Source organism: Ursus maritimus, unplaced genomic scaffold (genome assembly GCF_017311325.1).
Source record: "Ursus maritimus isolate PB19 unplaced genomic scaffold, ASM1731132v1 scaffold_29, whole genome shotgun sequence".
NCBI lineage: Eukaryota > Metazoa > Chordata > Mammalia > Carnivora > Ursidae > Ursus > Ursus maritimus.
The window spans coordinates 24,809,669-24,827,575 of NW_024425452.1; the positions used below are offsets into that span (position 1 = coordinate 24,809,669).

Below are 17,907 nucleotides of genomic sequence, written 5' to 3' on the forward strand. Positions count from 1 at the left end.
TATATGTTTTGCATTTCTTTGTTAAAAAAGAGAAAAGATAAGAAAAATAAACAGAATATATAAGGTAAAAAAATACCCTTTTTTTTAAATTCAAGGGGATGAAGTTCTAGAATGGAATGGTAAACCCCTGCCGGGAGCTACAAATGAAGAAGTTTACAACATTATTTTAGAATCAAAATCAGAACCTCAAGTTGAAATTATTGTTTCAAGGCCTATTGGGTAAGGCTAAAAAAACTTACTTCTTAAGTTTAGTAAATTACATGTATTAGCAGGGTTTTAAAAAGAAGTTTATACATTCATACAATACATGTTAACATGGATAGTTTTTTCTTCAATTATGGGCATACATTTTAGATTTTTAACATTTCTTAATTTTTTCAACTTAAATACTGAATTTTCTTCACTACATTTTAGAAGCTCTGCAATTTAACACTTGTAATATCAAAAAATATTGATATGTATTTTTCAGAAGTGAAATATAAACTAAAAATATTTTCTTTTAATGACAAAACTATTTATTTTTAATAATTCTAATTTAATGAGTAGTATTTCCTTAAAGGGAGTCACTAACAAACTTGTCTCTTTATGATATTTAAAATAGTAATTATTTCATATCTACATGAACTTTTTATTATTTTATTAAGAATAGAAAATTTTTTCTATATTTTTACCAATGGGTAGTGCCAACTTTTATTTAAAATCAAGCAAGTGTGAAATGTTTTAACTTTTTAGTTGGTCATAATAATTGGTATAATATTTTTTAAACTTCAATTTTTAGCATAATTTAATTATCTACAGCCAATGGGATATTTTTTTTATATTTGTGCATAGAGTTCCCCACATTGTTAGCTTTTCCCAACTAATCTACAAAGTCCAAATATTCTTTTTTGCCAGTCTGTCATTTTTTGGAAGGCATTTTAAATTGTCTCATTTATAATTGGCTTGATGTTTAAATATATTTTTGGAAGTAATTCCATTTTTCCCCATTCTCTAAAATACTATAGAGCCATTAGTTCAAGACTTTTTATGTTGAAAAAGTAGTAGTCTTAAATTTTTGTTGTCCTCATGTTTACATGTCAATGCAAAACATGGAAGAAAATATAATCATCCTAATTTTCAAAGGACTGAATATGTATGATCATATATTTCAAAGAATAACATTAATATATATAAACTCTAAAATAAAAGCAAGATTATAAACAATTTTAAGTGGTGATTATTAAGAGTAAACATTGAAGACATTTGCAAAAGTATTGTACATTTCCATGCAGATTTTTTAAAAAATAGCAACACTATATAACTTATGCTAGTTTTACATGACATGTGTTCTAGTGCTGAGGTAAATATGAGACTGGAAAAGAGGTAAGTAAATTGGAAAATGAATCAAAAGTATAAAAAAATTAAAATCAAGCATTGTACACATTGCCAAATACTTTCAAATATGTAGAGGTTTAAAAGTAATCAGCTAAGATATTGATTTATGGTAACTTTTAAAAAACTAACAGACAATTAAAGTGGACTGGAATAACACTTTCATTATTTTTACTTTTGTATGAAAATAATTTAAAAAGTAATAATCTGTGTAGCCAAACTCTAAATTGTCATGGATTATGGAATTCAAAGAAATATGGAATGCAAAGATTATATTTAAATAAAAATCAAATCTGGTATCAACTTTCCAGTTAATAGAGAAATAATTAGAATCCTAGAAGAATAATTCTGCTATATTTAATAATTATGTTTAATGTAGTTCTATAACTAATTTAAAGCAGAAAGCAATATTTATTCATAGTTTAGTAGTATTGTGATTCCATGAATCATTTCAAATACAACTTATATGCACTATATATTGATCAATATGGTGTAAGAAATATCAGCCATCTTTAGGTATTGACCAATTTTATCAACCTGCCAAATACAATATTCTTGGCATTTATGCTTATAATTGATATCGGAACTATTCTATCACCTTGCTTGTGAGTAGAATGAGTAGAACTGATTAAGAAGACTTGTTTGTAAATGTGGAAATTTATGCCTAAAAATATTACTGAAGCAATTAACATTAATAAATTTTGATTCAAAATCACCTTAAAAATTTTTTTTACTACTTCTCCATCTTTCTTTCACAAACACATAAAATCCAAAGCTTGTGCCTGGTTTTAGAGTTCCAAATTCTAATTTCCGTAATTGACTTTGAGGCTGGTTTTCAAAGTTGTACTATCTAAAAAATTATTGCTTCTAGATTTTCTAAAAACATTACTTTTATTTGCCTAGATAAATTTAGAAGAAGGTAACAGAAGATAAATAGTTGGTTTCTTGGATCTTAGGTATTGAAGATTAGTCTCTTAATTATCCTATGAAATATTGATTTGTGCAAATCATTAGTTATTCAAAAAATTGTAATAAAATGTATTTATAAAATACACAACATAGGAGGTATTATCTTTGTAAGAAGTATAATATTGTAGGTGGCTACGAAAATTACTTTGCACAAAAAAAGTGAAAATGAGGAGTCAGGAAAATAATCAGAGAAAACTGTTTTTGTTTCTGTTCCCCCCCCCCCAAAGTACAAAGAAAAATCAAAGTGAAGTTAGGTCACAGGTAAGTGGCTAGAAATTCTTAAATAATAGTCTAACATTATTCTACTAATTCTTTTGGTCCTAGCTAACTCCAGTCTGCTTTAATATGTCATGTTAATACTTGCATATTGTTAATCTCCTTAAATTGATACTAAACTCTCTTTGAAAAACCAGAGGTAAAGTAGTTCTGTGCAGTACACTTCCCAAATCAAGCTGGTCCAGGGTTCTTAAGGTCACAGTGGATAATGGATTAAGCTGAGGTTATAGTAAACATTTATTCAGAGTAATTTGTGAGTGTGACAGGAATGGGTGTTCTCACGAGTCACTTTCTAATCATACAGTAAATGGCCATATATTTAGCTAACTTCAGTATAGAGATATAAATCTCTATATAGGGTTATATATGTGTATATGAATTATATATTCACATATATAAAATATTTTAGCTTTTTCGTTGCAAGCTTGAACCATTTTTAATTTCCAAAGCAATTCATCCTTTTCATTTTATTAACTTTGCCCATGATATTCACCATATTATTTTATTATCAAGAAATGTTCTCATCCCTTTCATTCAGTAAACTCTTTCAGATGTGTTTGTAAAGCATATTACTGATTTGTAAAATATGTGTCATTTTGATTTTCTAGAATTGAAATAAAATATTACCTTTAACATTCTTTTATTTCCAAAACCTGCTGTTTTGGTAGTAAAAATATTGTGGTAATTTTAGCCACAATATTAGTCTGATTGTTGTCATGTTGAAGTGTTTTGCTGTTAAATATATAAAAACTTATTTTTACTGCAGTTTGCGTGTGTGTGTGTGGGCGCGCGTGTGTGTGGTGTTTGACATTCATGCACATTAGTAATTGCCTGGATAGTAACTCCTGTCCATTTCCACACCTGTAAAGACCCAAAAGGATTGTTCACGCCACCGAAATAAAATGTGGTTGTGATTGCCTCAGGCAGGCTAATTTAGCTAATGGGATTTTCACCATACCCTATTTCTTTTAGTGACATTCCACGAATTCCTGAGAGCTCCCATCCTCCACTGGAATCCAGTGAGTATAAGGTTTATTTGTTATTATAATATGTATTGAATGAAATTGAAGAATAAAGATTTACCGTTTGCTTTAGTTATTTGGTGTAAATGACTTGGTATTACTATACTAAGGTTATCTCCAATGATGTCAGAAGTTGGCAATTATGACAATCATTGGAAACCCAAAGTTCTACTTCAAGATCTCTCTTTTTCTACTTTTTTTTTTCATGGCTATACAAAAATCTTAACCGGCAGTACCCTCTGCATCATAACAGGCAGGACCCTCACAGAGCTCAGTTAATATATGTTTGCTGTGCATAAAAGTGTATTGTGATACTGGATTATTCAGTCTGTTTGGTAATTAGCTCAGTCTCATGAGCGAGACTTCTAGTGAAGGAAACAAGCACATTAACAGATATTTTGAAAACAACATAACATAAACACTGGGTATTATATGTAAGTGATGGATCACTGAATTCTACTCCAGAAACCAATATTGCACTGATGTTAACTACCTAAAATTTAAGTTAAAATAATAATAACAACAGAATTTTAAAAAATAAAAGTAATAAAAAAATTAAAGTGTCTGGTATGATCATGGAAATGAGTGTATAGAGTAGAGGTGAAGTTCAGTGGGCATAAGAGGATCAGGAGACAGGAGGCTGTAGGGTTGAATTATCTACGTAGCCATTAAAGACACTCCAGGTGATAGAAGATGACAATGTGTGGAATGAAGCCTAGACAGGTAATGAGGTTTTCAGTGAGAATGTGGAAGTGATGTAGATATTTACTCTGCAGTGGGCTGGCATTAACTAACGATACCTTGGGCTTGATGATCAAGTGTTCCTGTGTAACCCATTTTATGGAAATACAAAATACAAGGTGATTTAAGAGGAAAACAAGTGATCATGGTTATAAGGAGGTAGAAAATATGCGAATGGAATAGACAAGGAACTGAAGATTAGGTTAGTATATCAAATGCAGACCAGCATGCACACCTGCTGGAGATGAGCCCATATTTGGTTTTGAGCTTTTTGATAACTAATACATAGAAGGAAATGGGACCAGTTGCATAATTTATAGCCAATACTATTTTAAAATTAACTGTTATAATATTAAAAACAAACTGATTATTAGAAACAGTAGTGTTCTTATACTAAGACCCAAGAAAAAAATTATTTTAAGGATACTTGAAAAAGAAGCATAGTAACAAAATTATAGAACTCTTTCTTGTAGTCTTTGGAGGGCACAGAGTGATGCTGTGTGGCTTAACTTAGACTTAATTTGTGTTTATAGAAAAAAATGTGTGGATGACATACCCTCAGGCAATACTCCATATGTGTTTTATCAATAATGCCAAATTTTGAATGGCTGTGGGTTCAAGGTTATACTTGCTGGGGTAATAGCATTCCATAGACATTCTTTACCATGCATTGTGTCAGGGTATACTTTAATAGTGATCTGAGAAGAGAGAACTCTCATTTTAAAAAGAGGGGAGAGAAGCCACACTGAGTGGCTAAGTGGAAAGCCAGCCTTCTCCAAGTGAAGGTGAAGTGGGTCTCTGGTGAGTCACTGCAGACAACATTCTCAACATTCAAGAGATTCATTTTTAAGATCAAAACTGAGATAGGTGGGGGCAGGGGGTGCCTGGGTAGCTCAGTACGTTAATTGCCCGACTCTTGGTTTCAGCTCTGGTCAAGATGTCAGGGTCAGGAGATTGAGCTCCATGTTGGGCTTCCCACTCAGTGGGGAGTCGGCTGGAGATTTTCTTCCTCTTACTCTGCCCCTCCCCCAGCTCCTGCACATACTCTCTCTCAAAATAAATAAATAAATCTTAAAAAAAAAAAAAAAACCTGAGATAGATGGTAAGTCTTATTTTAAAAAGAAGAATTCTAGGCTTAGATGTGGCTCATAAAGTATATGTGCCTTCATTTTAATTTTAGCAAGGACAGTTCATAATAGATGATTCTTTAGCCAGGATAATTAAAATAACAGGCACCATCTTTCTTATTACTAAAGCATGAAGCCTTTACCTATATGTGAGGTTATGCCAGAACCTAAACTCTGCAAATACCCACAGAAATATAGAAAACCAATATAAATTGGAGCAAATAAATACAATATTTAATTATATCATTTTAATTCCTTTAAAATGTAGGCAATTAACCAAAGAAGATAATGTGATCATTTTCTGTGACTATCCAATTCAAAGTAGGTTCTACTCTTATTGATGGTATTGAATTATGCTTTTATACAAATAACAGGTGCATTTAACATTTCATGAAAAATATTTATTCTTACACATATAAAACTGTTACTAAAAATTACTTAATTTCTTTTCTCATTTTAGGTTCAAGTTCCTTTGAATCTCAGAAGATGGAAAGGCCTTCCATTTCTGTTATTTCTCCAACAAGTCCTGGAGCTCTGAAAGATGCCCCACAAGTCTTGCCAGGACAACTTTCTGTATGTAATTTTCACATGTGTTGGAGACCATTAGTCTTTGCTCACTGTTCTCAGTCTGTCCTTAAAAATAAAGGACATTTGCCCGTCAAATGCCCCCCAAAATTTGAAGTCTGTCCTTCAAATATATATCATATATTTAACACAATTCTCTATTTCACAATTTTGCCTTCATTTATAAATTATTAGATTAGACTTAATTCGTATGTTTATCTGGAAATATTTGTTGAGTGCCTACAATGTACCCAGTTTTTGTAAACATTCAATGATAAATGACAACATAGGTAGGTATGTTTTGTGTGCTATATAAAAGTTTCTAAGGTAAGTAGTTGGTTAGACATAATCAACTCAGAAGGTCATGTTCAACTCAATTAACAACCTTATGAGCCTAGAGCCCCCCCCCAAAATTGTAAATACTCTTTTTAATGTCTTGAATCATTTGAGGAAACACTTCATTTCTGATATCACTCTGAAAAAGCTAGTTTTTCTTACTGTTGCTTTATATATGATGTGGAGAAAGAGAGTAAAGAAACTATGGCAAACCATTATGAATGCCACATCTATGTAGATTATGGTAGAAGACAGGACATTTATATTCATAACTAAAAGAAAACTTGCTTCCAACTATTCTATAAATAGTTTACTTTTTCTCCTTTCGTAATGTATATGGATTTCTATAGTCTGTTTTTGCTGCTCTTCTCTTGGCATTTAATTAAACAAAGAAGATAACTGTAAGCTTGCTGCTATTTTTAAACCATCTCTGGTTTTAACTTCTATTTTTAGTAAATTGAATATCTTTGTATAGTCCTTTCTGTTTATTTTATCTGCCATGCCCTGTGTGTGTGTGTGTGTGTGTGTGTGTGTGTGAGAACCTCTCATATATTCCACCAATATTTTAGGAAGGATAAGAATCTGTTTTGGTTTTATGAAAAACACATCTCTGTTATTAATTGACAACAGAGATATGGATTCATATGGATTCAGGTTTGAATCTTTAATCTGCCCTGTACTATGAAAGACCAATCATATGTTAAATTAGTTTATTTTTTATAATGACTTTTAAATATGTTCAATATATTCCCATTAGACAACTTTCGCTTATAGTTCTTACTGAATCATGAAACTAACTTCTAAATTAAAAAAATAGTAATGTTAACATTGTTCACTGCCAGCACAAATACTATATTGACTGCTAAAGTTCTGGTTTTTAGGAGTTTAATGGTATTTCAGTGTGCCATTTCCCCATTTTTCTTTATTCAAACTGTTATGGAATCTTAGTAGAAATAGTGTTATTTGGCCTTCACTTATTTGAAGGTATGTAATGCACCTTTCCTACCTTCCTTGTTCTTTTACCCTTCTCTCATGAAAATAAATCAGTAATAGTTTAATTATAAAAATTAAATGAGAAAAAAAAAAAAAAACAGAAACAGCAGGACCTGGTGTAAAGGAGGCCCACAGTAAATATGTTTCCTGATCTGTACCAATCCCTTGTGTAAATTGCTTATTCATTAAACCTCATTTCAACACATATGGCACTACAAAATAGGTTTAGCCACACTGAAGTCATTAAGTCATTTGCAATCACCAAACACTGGCACTTAGCACTTAAAAATGAGGATAATTATTTTAATATTCCCTGCTTCCCTTACTTTTTTATAAAATTTTTATCAGTTTTATTTTCGTAACCTGATATGAGAGAGTATAACACTATAGCCTTGCCCATTGTAAGTCATGTGTAAAATACATAAAGAGAAAAGTCAAGTTATAAATGGTTATGCTTTCAAGTTGGAATTCTTTTCAGAAATAATATTTATAATTATACTGTAATTTAAGTTCTTCAAAAATAGGTTTAATTTTTTTTGTAGAATTATAATACCTCATGATTTTTACAAATAATTCCTTTCTTCATTGATCTTAGGTGAAGTTGTGGTATGATAAAGTGGGACACCAGCTGATTGTAAATGTTCTTCAAGCAACAGATTTACCGACTAGAGTAGATGGGCGCCCCAGGAATCCCTATGTGAAAATGTATTTTCTTCCAGATAGAAGGTAGTGAATAATTTTAGAAAATATTTGCAAAAATGCTTACCAATAGAAACGATACAATATCATCTCCTGGGATATAGTTTTATTTATTTTTAAAACCTTATCAAGGTAAAATTGATATACCAAAAATTGTGCATAAGTAAGGTGTACATTTTGATGAGTTTGAACATATGCTTACACCTGTGATATAGTTTCAAAGTATAATAAATCATTCTCTATGAGGGAATAAACTATGTTCTCCCTGAAAAAAAAAATCCCTCAAGCTTTATATTTTTTAGAAAATAATGTACCAATTTAAAATTTTTTCATTACCTTGCTTGGACATCTGTTAGTCTTGGATAGCTATATGTCATTTAGAATGTACCTTTGTGTATGTATGCCCATAATCATAACTACTGCTAACTTTATAGTTTAAATTAGAATAGTGTTAAACCCTACAGTCTTTTCAGACTTGTAAGTCCAACAGTTATGAATTAAAAATCATTAAAAAAAAATCCCAGTAGCGGTATTACATGTCACTACAGTAGATGGCAGCAGATACTGCATTTTGCTTTTTCATTTACAAAACATAATTATTTTTCAGTGATAAAAGCAAAAGGAGGACCAAAACAGTAAAGAAAGTCCTAGAACCAAAATGGAATCAAACATTTGTCTATTCACATGTACATCGTAGAGATTTTAGAGAACGGATGTTAGAAATAACCGTGTGGGATCAACCAAGAGTACAAGAAGAAGAGAGTGAATTTCTTGGAGAGGTGACGTACATTGTAAAGATTCAAGCCAAATGCTTACTGAAGTTTCTGTGACATGTACTATATATTAAATTTGTACTATATTATATACTATATATTATATTGTACTATATATTATATTAATATTATATATTATGTTTTGGTCAAGACACCTGATTTAATTTAAGAACTGCCCTTTCAGATCCTCATAGAATTGGAGACAGCACTTTTAGATGATGAGCCACATTGGTATAAACTTCAGACACATGATGAATCCTCACTACCTCTGCCTCAGCCATCACCTTTCATGCCAAGGCGACACATTCATGGAGAGAGCTCTAGCAAAAAACTACAAAGTAGGTTAAAGTTATTTTTAGTTAACCAGAATTACTTATGTTGTAATGATCAAATTAGAGATTGGCATTCAAGATATTTTTCAAATGTTTAGTGAGATCAAAATACTGGAAAATTATTTATCTATATAAAGAGACCTGGCAAAACTACTTTCTGCATTTTCCTAATGAAAGTAGTACGTATAGTACAGTAGAGTGATTCCAGAGCTGGAAGTTTAAAACTGAATTATCATTCTTGGTCCAGTACTGATTGAGTTGTTGATTGGTTGACTGATAGAGTATTTTATTGTTACTTATGTAAGGTTCTTGATAACTTTATAGTTTCTGGGTATTTTTAGTATTATTACTCATAAGAAACATTTTTAAAAACACATTGTAAAGTATGTTTGTTGTTAATCATCTGGTGATTGGGAAAAAGAGTATTCTTTTCTGCATGTGTCCGTTAAATTTTGAGTTATGACTAAATAATTAACTGAAACTTAGAAGCTTCATTTTGGTAATCCAGAACCAAACTGTGTTCCTCTTATAATTGAATATTTCATGTCAGTGCCTCTCTGAGCAATCATTTTCTCAAAGTTAATGTTTAATGCAGTATAATGGCTAATTTTGAAGGATAAACATAAATATTTTATAAAAGGCCATGATGTCCTTTTTAATGATATGAGCTCAATAGAGTTCCAGCCAAGAAAGTCTTTCAACCTTCCCAACCAGCCCCATCCTCCCAGCCTTCCTGAACGGTGGCGGAGGACACCTAATTGGACAGAAAACAGTGTATACGCTTCTCTGTAGGCTTTTAGAATAATACATTAGTTAAAGAAAATTAGAAAATCTAAGTGATTAAAAGGAGGAAATACTGAGAAAATGTTATCTTTGGAGAACAAACATTGTTTTAAAAAAACATCAGCTCAGCATTTACTTTGTGTTATTCTTGTTCAAAAGTATTTAGTAGTAATGTCATTAGCCTTTAAGAAAATAATGTGACCGTGTCCTTTACATTTCATAAACCAACAAGACACAGAGGTATGTGTTTGCCTTACTGTGCAGGATCTCAGCGAATCAGTGATAGTGACATCTCAGATTATGAGGTTGATGATGGTATTGGAGTAGTTCCTCCAGGTGCGTGGGTGAAGAGCATGGCTCTGCTTCACTGTGCTTCTTATGCTTGTGTTCACCGTCAATTTTCAGACTTCTTTGGGATACTGAGCTGGAGATTTGAAGCACAAGAGAAATCAGTATTCTATTATTCCATGGTGACTTGTATTCCAAATTATTAAGAAAGCTTAAAATGGACTAGTAACTATTCATTAACTATCCCACTTATTTAATTTAGTCGGGTTCTTTCTTAGAAGCTAAGATGGCTAGCTAGGTTGAAATCATTCTTTCACAATGCTCTAAGCATAAGTAAAAAATACGAATTTCATTTTGAAAGGATATGGTTAATTTTCTCAAATAAAAATGCCATTCTATATTGTACGCCTATGATTTTTCCTTCCTCTGTTTCTGAAAATAATGTAGCCTTCCATGGAATATACTGAGAAAGGTGCATGGCAGGGTTTAAAATTGCATGTGGCATGGCTTAACTTTTAATGCTTTTGTGATGTGTTTACCACTTATTATACCTAGAATGTGTATGTACCTATTAAAATAAGGAAATGCTTTAGAAAGATTCAATATTCATTTTAAGTCAACATCTTTCTGTCACTGTACAAGTTAGTAAAATTTTTGTGGCATTGTGTTATTCAAATCTATGTTTCCCATCAGACTCTTGTCAGAAAGTAAAACCACATAGTACAGCCTTATTTTCTTGGCACTAATCCTGTGCTATTTCCTTGACTTACTAATAAAAAGTAAGGAAATATCAAATAAGAAGTAAAGAGAAAATCTTGGACGTATAAATATGGTAATTAAAGGCATTTCTTTAGGACAGGAATGACATATGACTCCTTAATTTATGTAATTTCTCAGATGGAGATGCACTTAATTTGAGGGCAATGATTTTGGGAGTCAGTAGACAGATTCCACACTAGTGACTAAATTCACAATTTGAAGAGATACATACAACTTTCTTAGAACTAGGAGAACTTATGGAGAGTTCTCTAAAATTAGGTTTCGGGGTGCCTGAGTGGCACAGCGGTTAGGCGTCTGCCTTCGGCTCAGGGCGTGATCCTGGTGTTCTGGGATCAAGCCCCACATCAGGCTCCTCCGCTGTGAGCCTGCTTCTTCCTCTCGCACTCCCCCTGCTTGTGTTCCCTCTCTCGCTGGCTGTCTCTATCTCTGTCGAATAAATAAATAAAATCTTTTAAAAAAAAAATAAAATAAAATTAGGTTTCATTTGCTTCCTATAATTCAGAGAAAATACAGTATTTAATCACTGGATGACATTAGCAAATATTCTTAAAAACAATAAACCTGGTGCTGTTCACATCTATATTCTTAGATAATAATCTCTGATATCAGATTGCAAGAGTTTTAAATATTAGTGGATAAAATTTCATATTTTCTGTTTTGTTTTTAAAAGTATCGTAATAATTAGACACATTCTCCACAGAAACTTTAATACAACATTCAACAGAATATTCTTATTTTATAAAACTGAAAGTGAAAAAGTGTACATTAAATCCGCTGACATATTTAAATAGGGATCAGATGGTTCCTGGTGGGAAAGTCATCAAGCCTTTCTAACAAGAATCTTGGCTGTTAATCAGCCATAATGTGGTCATTACCAACTCATCTAAACAGAATTTACTTCTGTGTATGGCTCTCACATTTTATTCACCTGAAAATTCATATTTTTTTATTATGAGGCAACAGCAATTGGATGAAAGAATAAGTGGCCAATTGAATAAAGACAAAATTACTAAAATGGTGACTTTCCTCTCATTTCCCTGCGAGATCACACAGATAGCAGCCAAAGTGGGAGTTATGGGACCCAGTACAGTTGGAATTAATGCTTGGATACCACTAAAAAACACTTTTAAAAATGTTTATATTCTGTACTGAAATATACCATATCATGATTTTTATAAACATATATGATCTCTTTTATCATGTAGAAGCAGTGCCTAAATTGTCATTTCAAATAATATTCATTTTTATTTATCATTTAAAAGGTAATGAGGCAGGACTCTTAATAGAATATAACAAATCAATAACCAATAAGTAATATTTCATGTTCCAGAGGTCTCTTCATAAATTAAAAAGGGAGATAATGCAATTAATTTGTATTTTCAGATATACTCTTCATTGATACAAAATAGATATATAGGTAGCTTCTAAAGACCTATAGTTGTGGACAATATAATATAGCACATTACACAGTAATATACAATACTTTTTAAAAAAAAGAGGAAAGATGAGGCATTGGTAAAGCAAAGGAAAGCAGCAAAAATAAAGTGAAGGGATAAGTTAATAAACAAGCAGGTAGATAAATTCTCATATGCTGTTAGAGATTGCTTAGGAATTTGTTACATTTCCAATATGAAGAGGGATTTGTCTAGATGTCGATACTAGTTCTACATATGTTCAGTGTACTCTGAAGTTTCTGGTTCTGTGTTTCCTGAAGAAGTTCAAAAGCTTTATTTAGATGTCCTATCACAGCTGAACCTTAAACTTTCTAATTCTTTTGCTTTTCTAGGACCACAGAGTTCTGTGCTCTTGTTTGATGTACTTATTACTGCCTTTCTCCACTGAGGGAATCCAAGGTTCTGAAAGTAGCTGAGATGTTCAGAGCTACCCTTGATTAATTTTATCATAGCTTTGTTGTTATTTAAAATAAATAATTTTAGCTGCTTAAGAAGAATAAAAATAACCATATGCAGAATGCCCTTATCTGGGGCAAGACATGTGGTAACCCCAACTTTTCTGAGCATTAGTGCAAATTCAGCAAGTGAAAAAACAAACACAATCCAACTTTGAGTTAACCATAATATTGAAATAAGCATAAAACAGCAATTTCCTCCCACCTTTTTCTGAAGGTGGAATATGTGTTGTCAACAATAAATTATACATAATACAAAGAAAACCAAATTATTTTGAAAAGCATCAAAGAACCATGAATACAAATTACGATAGGATTAAAAAAAGATATTACTTTCTATGTAAATACGAAGAACCCATGAAAAAAATTAGTTATACTCATCTAACAGTAAGATGTCTACATTCTCTAAGTTATTTCATAATAGTGTTTATAAGTAAAACCTTGAATATTCATTGAAGTCTTGAAATGGTGCTTTCAATTCAATCTTGACCTTCCATAATTATTGTATGATTGATACAAAAAGTTATCAAGTGATAACAAATGGTAATTTGAAGTGTTTAAATAATTCAGACCTTGGATTAATTATCTTTAAAAATAACCACCATTTTTTATAAGGAGCTGTGAAATAAATTCACTACATGTAAATTTACTTGGTTTCTTTCTAAACTTAATACTACAGTTTGTACACCTGAACAATGACAAAGAAACTTTCCTATGTGGAACTCAAAATAATAGCTTAATTGCTATTATTTTTGTTATAAAATGAAGTATATGAAATTATAAATTATAACATTTGTGGTCATTATTTGGTCATTATATAACATTATTTGGTCATCATACTGATGTTTTTAGAATGACAAAATGGTTGGGCATCTCTGATCTCGATATTGTCAGACTGCACTTAATGAAATGTTTAAACACCTTCCTTATTCTTTAAGCTTAGTTAAAAGATCATACAATCACAACAAATAAATTATTGGAGAATTTTAGTCTGCCTTTAATAATGATGTTTCATGGGATATTTTAAAATAATACAGGAGTTATCAAGTAAATAAATGAAGAACAGTTCAAGCTGCCCAGTTAAATTTAGTATTTTCATATTTCATGTATTTTTATGTAGTTATAATTATTTTTCCTTTGGCCACAGAATATTTTATTTTCCTTTCAATAATGGCAAACAATAACCCTTGTGAAAAAAAATAATTAAACTGTTACTTGGATTTGAGATTGGATTACTGTTTTATCTTAACTAAGTCGGAGATGATATAAACCTTTTTGTTTCAAGGGAGAATGAATTTAGAATTTATTTTTGATTGCAGCTATGTTAATTGTATTAACTAAATTATGTTATCAACACATTTGTGGAATAGTTTCAGACGTCTGAGGTAGATTTGATGACTGTTTCTATAGGACGGTTAATTTTCTCTGCATTATTGCCATAGTCATCCCCATCCATACACTATTTTCATTTGAACATTACAGTATTTTATGTAGTTTGCAAAATTCAACGAATATTTGTTATAGTGAAGATCTGGTACTCTTCTTTATTAACTAAAATGGATATGATAACATTTTCATTTTCTGTTTTGCAAAGCCATCTGAAATCCAACTAAAATAGTTTATCCTTTGGAAGAAAAATTCAAATAGCATTTAAAGATACCCCAAATTTCTAAGCATTGACTTATCTATTAACTATAGTTTACTGTCAATGAAAAATCACTAACTCATTTGTTTTTTAAATCAAAATAGTATCCCAGCTCATCATAACATCTGAGGCATCAACTGTCCTATTCATATGCATATCTCCATGGGCACCTTTGAACAAACCTGTAACCTGTTTTTATGCATGTATATGTTACACTCTGTGTACGTATACTTAATAGTTTTGAAGAGAAAAGCTAATAATACTGATTGCATGGCATTTATTGTAGTAGATCAGTGGCTGCTTTAGATATAATTTGATATTTCCACATTAATGTTTCCATTACAGAAGAATACTGACTGATTTTCTGTGTGTACTCTTGCCAGTAGGTTATAGGTCTAGTGCTAGAGAAAGTAAATCTACAACATTAACTGTGCCAGAACAGCAAAGAACAACTCATCACCGCTCACGTTCAGTATCTCCTCACCGCGGCGATGATCCGGGAAGGCCGCGTTCACGTTTACCAAATGTGCCATTACAGAGGTAGGCTTTGAGATGAGCTTAAAGTCTCCGACAGTACTTTTTAATTTTAATACAATGTAAGCTGCCACAAGACTGTTACTGACATGAAATAATGGTTTAGTCAGTCAAGTTCTTTTTTTCAGAATCGTTTGTGAGCAAAATGCCCTTTTATTCAGTACCCCACCTATATTGACTTCTGTTCTTGAATCTCAAGAAATTTTTTCCACGGAGTGAAAGAGGTTTATGTCCCAAGCACATTTTTTTAATAACTGTCTTGTATTCTGTTGGCTAGTTTTCTCTCCTGCTAGGAAAAATTGTATGATAATGAATAACTTGTGGAGAGAAATGGCAAAGCGGAAAAGGTTAAGAGGCAGAATGTATTTTTAAGAAATTTAGAATTTAGAAAAAAGTATTAAAAAAAGAAATTTAGAACTTAGAATTGTCCCTTTGAAGCACTTGAAGTGTTTAGAAAAGTATATAAAACATAAGTAATGTTGTGCTGTATTTTATCTTATCCTGAAATATATTTCTGAAATTTAAATTAAGTATGCAGAAGAAACTTGTCCTTTTTTACAGAGGTGCAAAAGAAGGTTGGAGAAATGCAGCACAGGCAAAGCACTCACATAGAATAAATGCCTTTGACTCATTGATAAAATATGTATTTGGTTATGATGCTAACACTTTTCAAGCCATGCCAGTTTTTTGCCAGTTACTGATAAATCTTCCCCATTAGTCTGTCTGCCCGATTTGGGAAGATTATACACTTTGATGCATGTGTATTTTTGTAATCATTTTAGGAGTTTAGATGAAATTCATCCAACAAGAAGGTCACGTTCTCCAACTAGACACCATGATGCCTCCCGAAGTCCAGTTGATCACAGACCCAGAGATGTGGATAGTCAGTATTTATCAGAACAAGACAGGTATTTGTTCAAATTATGATCTCTCCACATTATAACTTTTTATTTGCTCTGTTTTAGTATATGATAGATATCTTGGCATAGTACGTCAGAAAGTAAAAGCATTTAATCACTCAAAACTGAACTCTCAAGGAACAGCTGTTAGGATATTCTAATAGAAATGCAACTCTAGGAAATATTTGGCTAACATCATATTGTCGTAACGTGTGCATTTTTTTACAAATCGAAATTTATTTTTAGCCAGTTTAAAATGTATAGCTTATTGTTTCTAAATTATAAAAGGAAGCCTACATAAGCAATTTTCTGATATTTTATATTTTGTGGGTTCCAGTCTTTGGGATGTTGTTATATAATTATAAAATTATGTTATTAAACAATTTTGGATACAGGTCATCTGAAAGACAATGTTGCAGAGTTTCTGTGAGAGCTTCAATAATAATACTGTTATATACCTAATTTTCATAAAATGTATTTCCATAAAATGTCTATAAAGTATAAAATATTGAGATGGAGTTTTTCGTATGAACAAGTACTTCCTGGACACAGTTACTAAAAATCTACATTACAGCTCTGTTGTTCTACATGCCCTTAGACTTTCTTCTCAGACTAACCGCATACCTGTATAATATGCCAGACCACAAGCTCAGGATCTGATTTAAGGTTTTAGAATACCCACCTTGTTGAATATTCTCTTCTGGACTTTTAAAGTGGAGACACTTTCAGGAAGGAGGAGGGAAATGTTAGTGGTGCTTAATGATTGACTTTTTGCCGTGTAGTCAAGGACACAGAACTCAGCAGAGCTTCTTAATCCTTTACTGTCATCATACTGTGGGAAGTGGTGCCATGCCCTTCGAGAGTGGAGTCATACTGGGTACTGAGATAAGAACTGCTCTGAGGAATAGGATTCTACACTGCTCAGCCTGAGTTGAGTGAGAGCCACTTTGTCAACATTCATTGGGGCCACTTTGAATTTAGGTGAGGCTGGAAAAGAAAGGACTTCTTGACCAGGACATTTAATAAAGTGAAATGAATTTGAGTGTAGAAAAAGTACCAGTTTTAAAATAAAACAATTCTAATCGAGTATATTCACGATTGGTTAAGAAGAAACATACGGGGTATTGCATTTTTAGTGTCTGTAAAGGCCAAGAGGACTCATGCTTAGGGTTCCAGTGAGTATCAGAAAGGCCAGATATATAGGCCTTTCAGAAGTTTTTAAAATATCCAAGTATCTGGAATTGGAAATAGATTTCTGTGTCTTATTTAGGGAAGGTTTACTTTAGTTTTGTTTTAATATTCTATAAAGTCACTTGGAAATACAATAGCAAAATCAACAACATCTAGGACTTTGACCATAATGTTTGTACTTTATTGTTTAAATTTTTTAAAATACTGTCATGTTTATTTTTGTTTAACCTCTCGAGCAAATATGCTAGTGCAGACAATCTGGTTTCTTCCCTTTTCACGTTTTCATCGGCATACCATTGGCATAACCCATGTCATTTAATGCCTCATGATTTATCTGTTTCATCCACCACCCATCCTGTCTGTGCAGTGAGCTTCTTATGCTGCCCAGAGCAAAACGAGGACGAAGTGCAGAATGCCTGCATACAACCAGGTAAATACAGGGATTTGGTAACGGTAACTGTGTGTGATGACTCTCTTTCCATCCTACTATTCTTTCTTCTCTCCCTTAAAGGTATTATTACAAATATGTAAAATTAATTTCCCGAGTATTCAAAATTTGTTTTGTTTTATTGGAGGTTGTGGAAAGGTTCCAAATATATTTTAATTCTAATCCAGGCAAACTGTTTTTCTATTTGTATATTCAAAATCCAGAGACTGATGAGCCTCTGTGAACTG

The 17,907-nt window shown here is 31.9% G+C and overlaps 1 protein-coding gene across 49 annotated transcripts in view; it reads left to right on the top strand.

Moving 5' to 3' along the window:
- RIMS1 (regulating synaptic membrane exocytosis 1) overlaps positions 1-17,907 on the top strand; it is a 466,474-nt gene that overhangs the window by 308,751 nt on the left and 139,816 nt on the right. For 21 of the 49 annotated variants that reach the window (XM_040643619.1, XM_040643651.1, XM_040643631.1 and 18 more), the window contains exons 5-14: positions 96-219; positions 3,589-3,635; positions 5,967-6,079; positions 7,995-8,125; positions 8,706-8,877; positions 9,056-9,209; positions 10,251-10,322; positions 14,995-15,148; positions 15,925-16,050; positions 17,600-17,662. In XM_040643619.1, the coding sequence (XP_040499553.1) occupies positions 96-219; positions 3,589-3,635; positions 5,967-6,079; positions 7,995-8,125; positions 8,706-8,877; positions 9,056-9,209; positions 10,251-10,322; positions 14,995-15,148; positions 15,925-16,050; positions 17,600-17,662 (1,156 nt within the window). Of the gene's footprint in view, positions 1-95; positions 220-3,588; positions 3,636-5,966; positions 6,080-7,994; positions 8,126-8,705; positions 8,878-9,055; positions 9,210-10,250; positions 10,323-14,991; positions 15,149-15,924; positions 16,051-17,599; positions 17,663-17,907 lie in introns of all 49 variants that reach the window. The other 28 variants (XM_040643616.1, XM_040643626.1, XM_040643623.1 and 25 more) reach the window with 3 other exon arrangements.